At 37.4% G+C, this 6,680-nt stretch overlaps 2 protein-coding genes across 2 annotated transcripts in view; both read right to left on the bottom strand.

The window, feature by feature from the left end:
• Positions 1–2,990, bottom strand: part of LOC116027415 (probable E3 ubiquitin-protein ligase ARI7) — a 20,374-nt gene extending 17,384 nt beyond the window's left edge. The window contains exons 1-3 of the mRNA XM_031269033.1: positions 2,455–2,990; positions 1,408–1,532; positions 1,103–1,205 (exon numbers count right to left, since the gene is read on the bottom strand). Coding sequence (XP_031124893.1) covers positions 1,103–1,205; positions 1,408–1,532; positions 2,455–2,640 — 414 coding nt within the window. The 5' untranslated portion in view covers positions 2,641–2,990. The remainder of the gene's footprint in view (positions 1–1,102; positions 1,206–1,407; positions 1,533–2,454) is intronic.
• A 2,552-nt stretch (positions 2,991–5,542) lies between these two features.
• LOC116026943 lies at positions 5,543–6,680 on the bottom strand. Its single transcript, XM_031268370.1, has 2 exons — positions 6,563–6,680; positions 5,543–5,847 (listed from the first exon to the last, which is right to left on the bottom strand). The coding sequence occupies exons 1-2, from the start codon at positions 6,678–6,680 to the stop codon at positions 5,543–5,545; spliced, it is 423 nt and encodes a 140-aa protein (XP_031124230.1).

Genomic DNA, 6,680 nt, shown 5'->3' with positions numbered 1-6,680 from the left:
TTTCTTTTAAAAAAAAAAAAAAAAAAAAAAAAAAAAAAAAAAAAACTTGAAAACTTGATTTTTTTTGCACATGACATCCTAATTTTTAGACTTCTAGGCTTCTAGCAAGTATTCCTCCTATAAAATATAAATGTTTAATAGCACACAATAATCTAGAAACACATTCTAACCATAACGCATACAAACGAAATAAACAAAATTTAAAAAACAAATTTATATATATATATATATATATATATAGGGGAGGGTTTAGGTGAGAACAGACTCCCAAGTAAAAAGTGAAGACTAAATTATTCATCTATTTGAGAAGATCAATGGTTGAGGGTTGTTGAAAAATAAAGAGAAAAGAAACGGGGTCAATTTTATAAATATTGTAAACTTGCAATAATTATAAAATTAACCCTCGGTTTTTTTACTAAAACTTTCAGCCATTGATGAACCCTGCCCTGTTCTCATTGAACCCTCATCTATATATTATATATACAAGGTTGATCATTACAACACTCGGAGTCATCAAAAGCTATGGAGTCAATTCTCTCAAGTGAACTAAGATACCTCTTAGAGGATTATTGATTCACACCGAAAGCTATGGAGTCAATAACACATCACCAAACCCACCAACTAATAGTTGGAAGCTATGGAGTTGCCAAGCACTAGATTCAGATTCAAGGAAGTTTGGGAAGCTGGGTTGGCGTTCTTAGGACTAATTCTCACTTGAAGACTATGTTGACTTGGTCCATGTACAAAAGCACAGTTTTTTTATTTGCGCCTCAATCGCTTCAATCTGAGGCGATCACTTTTCCTTGCTTTGTTGCACGTATATGTTTCCATCGCTTCACTAAGCGATGCGATGCAAGGTCGATTGCATTTTTTCGCTTTCAACAAGTGAAGAGGGGTTAGCCTAGAGTAATTCTCTTTATTTTATGCTTGTTTGTGTTGTCATTTGTTTAAAGTGAGCATATCACAACCTATCCTTAGAAGCATATCTACAAACCAAGTTCTTTTGCAACAAAGTTTTATACAAACTATTGCACAAACTCTAATATACCCTAATCCCCCACCCCCTTCTTAAAAAATATCTTGGACAAGAGAAATCACTTACTTCCTTAGCATTGGTAAGTTGGATAGGCTTTTCTAACAAGCCAACAATTTTCCGAACTCTTTCCTCATCAGCAAACCATTCCTCATGGACCTTATTTACACTCCTAAAAGATAAAAGTATGTAGTGAGTTAACTACAATAGAATTAGGATTTATAGTTCTTGACGATGGTAAAAAAATGAAGCATGATGGTACAACAATATTTGCCCATTGAAGCAGTGACGCTCAAATATCAAAGGATATAAGTGTTCAATCAAAATTTCAATGAAGAAAAATGGCACATGCAATCCAAGATCAATTAAGTTACCAATTATAACGGCGCAAAAGTATGCATGCTGCTTCTCTTGAGATGGAAAGAACAGTGGAAATTCTTGTTATATCATCCTCTTGACGTTGACGAATGTCTTCTTCCTTCAAAACGGTATAATTTCTCTGAAACATAAAGAAGAAACAATGTGATTGTCAAACGAATGGTATAAAAGCAAAGGAAAGTACTAAAGTTAGCCATATAGAACTTATGTGCTCCCTCTCCCCCGAATTCATTGTCACGTTTGCTTTTTGTAGGGTTTTTAATGCAACAAAACAAATGTTACCAACTTTCCAATTTTGCACCTCAAATTTGAGTAAAAGTAGTTCTTTGTACAAAGTACAATTGTACTTACCTCATTAATTATCTAGAAATTTGAGAAAGTCAAAAGGGTAAATTGGGAAATGTAGAAGGATAGTTATGTTCAATTTTGGAAGGAGGGCACTACTTTGGGACAAACTAAAAAAGAAAGTAAGACAGGTAAAATGGGATGGAGGAAGTAACAATTTCTATCATCCAAATCACTAATTTTAGTCTCATCCTAACATAGTGTTTCACAAATGTGAGCACTCAAGTCTAAGTTCATTTAGTTGCATTCCTGCAGATGTGCTACATGCTAGTACACTGACAATCACATAACCACTCAAAATTACTTGTGTAGCACATTTTACCATTACCCAACCGGCCAACCCAATTATAGTCACTATAGGACAAGGACTAAGCAAGTCCTCTCTCCCGCCACCTATTTATATGCTATAGCCCTAGAAACGATTGATTAATATGATAAGGAATACTAAATGTGCGCACATGGATACACAAAGAGTTCAATTATTATTTATCACCACCTTCATCTATAAACATCTCCAAGTTTAATATTGACAACAAATTGGAGTAATTGACTACAAAGACAGGAGCATTATCTATAAACTGTGATTTAAATATTAGTAGCGTACTAATAACTAAGGATTTTCAAACAATTAAACTCGCACGTAATACAAGCTCAAGTGGAATTGAAAACTCGATAAACCGATAAGGAATCACCGGTACCTGAGAACGCCTAAGGGCGAGTTCTTCGCCGTCATCGGACTCGTTGCCCAAAAAGTCATAGTCGGCTAACCCGGCATCACTGTCCATGGCGGAGTCCCCATAGCCGTAGCCGTCGCCGTCGCTGTAGAAGTCCTCGTCGACCGACTCTATGTCGTTGGCGTCGTGCATATCATCATCTGACTCCATTGAATGCAGAATTCGAAACTCAAAACCCTAGCTCAGCTCAATCGAGCTCAAGGGTCGGTTATAGCTTAACAAATTGGGGCAATGATTCAAGCGATCGATCGCTTCAATTAAAAAAAATGAATAAAAATTCTACAAAACAAGCAACTGCAGATAGATACACATTATGTACATGAATAATCCAGCGTTGGGGTAAAGGAAAATGGTAGATGTAGCGTCTTCAGAATAGTGGTGTCGTCTACAAGGGGAGTGAGGATCTGCGGAATTTAAATAGAGAAAGTGATGGGGCTACATTATGATGATAGAGAAAAAGTGGTTGTTGAGTTGATATTTCTTAAACTGAAGGGGCTTGTCTCGTTACACCTAGAAATTTGAAGGTAGTTCCTCCGTGGCTCCGGCCTCCGGCCTCCGTGTAATCGTATTCCTTCTCAAATTAATATCAGTTAATTTTAATTTATTTGACTACTATTAGTTATTTGACTCTTAGTTAAACATTTAGATTCTGTTTGGTAAATGGCTGTTAGCTGATTGGGTTGGCTGTTTGGGTTGGAAGGTATAATTTGTTGATAACATTGGCTGATTGTAGAAAGTTGTTTGATAAATTAGCTGTTAGCTGATGGTTGTTTGGTAAATTTCTTTTCTCAAAAAGCTATTTGAGTAGCCTTTTGAATTTTAGCATTTTGGAGTTACAAAAAGCTTATTATTTACCAACTAATAGTGGTCAAATAAGCCAAAATTGGCTGATAGGCTGATTATTTACCAAACAGGGCCTTAATATAAGTGTTTGATCAATTAGAGACTCTTAGTTAAACATTCAATATAAGTGTTTGATCAATTAGATTTTTTAACAGCTTATTGCTACAAAATGTTAAAATTCAAAAAACTACTTAAAACAACTTTTTCGAGTCGTTTGTGTCCGGGTATTACCCCCCCCCCCCCCTAAGTTCGTTCTTCGTCCGTGTACTACACCCGCATTCGCACTAAGTTCGTTCTCCGTCCGTGCACTACACCCGCATTCGCATAATTTACCCCCGTAAGTTCTTTCTCCGCTCCGGAAGTGTACTACACCCGCATTCGCACTAAGTTCGTTCTCCGTTCGTGTACTACACCCGAACCCGCATTCGCATAATTTACCCCCCTAAGTTCTTTCTCCATGTTCTCCGTGTACTACACCCGCATTCGCTCGCTCCGGAAGGCACGGGGGAATTGTCACTTGTAAGAATCAAACCCGGGTTCTCCCAAAATTCTTTCCCACAAAGAGAGCTCACTTGCCACTTGAGCTACCACATTGGGTTGTTTTGTGATGTTATTATTGTTTGAATATGAACAAATAATTACCCAATTAATAACAAACATGTAGATATACACATTCGGTGCTGATACTTTAAACAATTTACATATCAATGTTTAGGATTTGTATTAATTGGTCTAATTATCTCGTTGCGTAGCAACTCAATTATAGAAATTATATGTATGGAAGATATATTTTCTATGTAGATATATAACAATTTTATCATCTTTGTATAAAAAGAAAACATAATACTACGTATAACTTTTTTGAATTACACATTATTGAAAATCTCTTTGTAGACGACATTAGTAGCAGTAAAAGAATTTTGTCCATCCTCGTTTAGAGCTAAAACTTTCGGCCCGTCAGGATGAGTGACTCGTGAAAAAGCCAAGTACAACTTACTGTGATTAAAGACCGATTTTTTCAGCAATAACTCAACGTGAGTTAGTGTTTGGCCTTGACTTTTGTTGATAGTCATTGCATATGCAAGCATCAACGGAAATTGTTTACGCTGGAACTTGAAGGGCAATCTCGTATCAGATGGGGTGATAGACATTCGGGCAATAAGAACTTTGGTTCCTTGATGTGTCCCATTAACTATTTTTTTTCTTCCACAATATGATCTATCAATCTTGTGATAATGAGACGAGTACCATTGCAAAGATCAAGAGAGTGGTCTATGTTCCGCAATAACATAATAGGTGCACCAACCTTTAATGTCAATGAATGATTGGGGAGTCCAGACAATCTCAAACTATTTAAGAATTTAGGAGTTTGTACTTGTGATAGATTTTCACCGTCTGATTCTGCCTTACACAAAGAGTTACAACTTAAATAAGTTTGACCTTCTGTAGTGTTCATTTCACACATGTACTCATTAATTTGATCAACGACATCTAAAGTCGGTGGCAGGATCGCTCGGCCTTCTAGGTGCAACTCATCAAGCATGCCATATCTCACGCTTGGGAAGGTGTTTTCCACTATAGTTGCTATGGGATCGTGTCCACACTTTAAGAGAAACCTTAGCAGAATATCGATCTTAGACAACACGTTGTTTCAACCCCTGTTATCCCATCTCCGATGTCTGCAATCCATTTTGAAAATCAATCAACCGTCTATCTATCTTCCTCTGAAGCTAAGTTCCGTAGTCTCAAGTTCTTCGTGAGCCTCAATACCTTGCAATTTGTCCAGAGGTGTGAAGAATTAATAGTTGATCCGACAACTATTGGTCCCGCTGCTTTGGGAATAACTGGAAGAATCTGTCTAAAATCACCGCCCAAAACTATTGTCTTTCCACCAAATGTCTTTTTAGCAGTACCCGGTATGGCAAATCTCAATAGATCTCTCATGGTCAAAACAATGTTTGTGCGTCATCGGTGCTTCGCCCCATATTATCAATTTGCTCCTTATTATAAGCTCAGCAAGGTCACTGCCTTGCGATATATTGCACGTGAAATCTTCATTCAATGAGAGTAGTATAGCAAATCTGGAATGCGCCGTCCTACCTCCCGGTAAGAGCAAAGGTGCTATTCCGCTTGAAGCAACGTTTAGAACAATATCTCCGCGGCTCCTTATCTTTGAGGATAACGTCCTCCACACGAATGTTTTGCCAGTTCATTTGTAACCATACACAAAGATGAGTCCACCTCCATTACAATCAATATCATTCATCACAGAGTTGTAAACATTCTTTTGCTCGTCCGTCAACTGTGTTACCAATGTTTCATGCTTTGTCTTCAACGATTCCTTGTCATATGCCAACTCTTCGGCTAGCAACATGTTTTCCATCAACCCCATGCTAGTCTCGTCTGGAAGTGGCATTTCTAGAAAGTCTCTCAAACACTTCCCCCACAAAGATAACAATTTCTCTAACTCCACAAGAGCAAACTGTTTCTTATCGGAATCTGATAACAACATATCTTCATAGTCCAAAAACAAAACAAAAAAATAAAAAAATAATTTTATTTATAAATAATGATAAGCAAATAAGTAAGTCGATTGAATTTATTAGATGTCGATATACCTAGATTGTGCATGAAACGTCGATGATGAAATTGTGCATCATCTACAAGAAATTCCCAAACATCATGCTACAAGACCTCTAGCCTACTGATTGTACTTGAAGTCAGTAGCGTAGCAAACAATCGTCGCACAGCAAACGCGGATGCCTAGTAACTCGAATCAGTTATGCTGTCGATGTACTCTTTGTTATCATCTAATAATCCATATTCATAACACGCATATATGATTTGTGAATAACTCCCGCAATAGTGCGAATATCCTCATGGCTAGAAGGTCAACGTATTAGATTTAAAAGGCATCTTAGATAGTATAATTCTCCACACCCTGGCGGAACATAGAACAATCGTCAAATGGAGAATCCTCTCTTCCTTGGTTGCCATTCACGCAGATCTTGTCTCCAAACAAACTTATTAGGGAACTCTATATAAGTGAGAGACCGTGCATCTTCGTATTTCTTGTTTGCCTTAAACCAAGCTGTGAACTAGCTCTGCTTAACTGTTTGGTTCTCCACAATCTCATCGAGTCTGATCTTCACCATAGACAACATTCTGTTAGTGCTATAAGTGAAAATTTAACCTCTACACAAGTGGCATCCGATAATGTATCATGTACCCAAAAGCCTCCACGTTCCTTCACATGTTGATATATACCGACAATCATAGTACATGTTAATCTCATCGACCACATCACCGTTGAGTGTATTTGTAGAACTACCCATGAACTCTCCCAT

This window comes from Ipomoea triloba, chromosome 8 (genome assembly GCF_003576645.1).
Source record: "Ipomoea triloba cultivar NCNSP0323 chromosome 8, ASM357664v1".
NCBI classification, from domain to species: Eukaryota; Viridiplantae; Streptophyta; class Magnoliopsida; order Solanales; family Convolvulaceae; genus Ipomoea; species Ipomoea triloba.
This window is presented reverse-complemented; position numbering and strand designations above follow the sequence as displayed.

Excerpts from the sequence above, each read along its gene's own strand:
- LOC116026943 (XM_031268370.1), bottom strand. The coding sequence starts at position 6,680 with ATGGGAGAGTTCATGGGTAGTTCTACAAATACACTCAACGGTGATGTG. Across the intron at positions 5,848-6,562 it reads AGGAACGTGGAGGCTTTTGG|ATATGTTGTTATCAGATTCC; the intron begins GTACATGATACA and ends TGGACTATGAAG.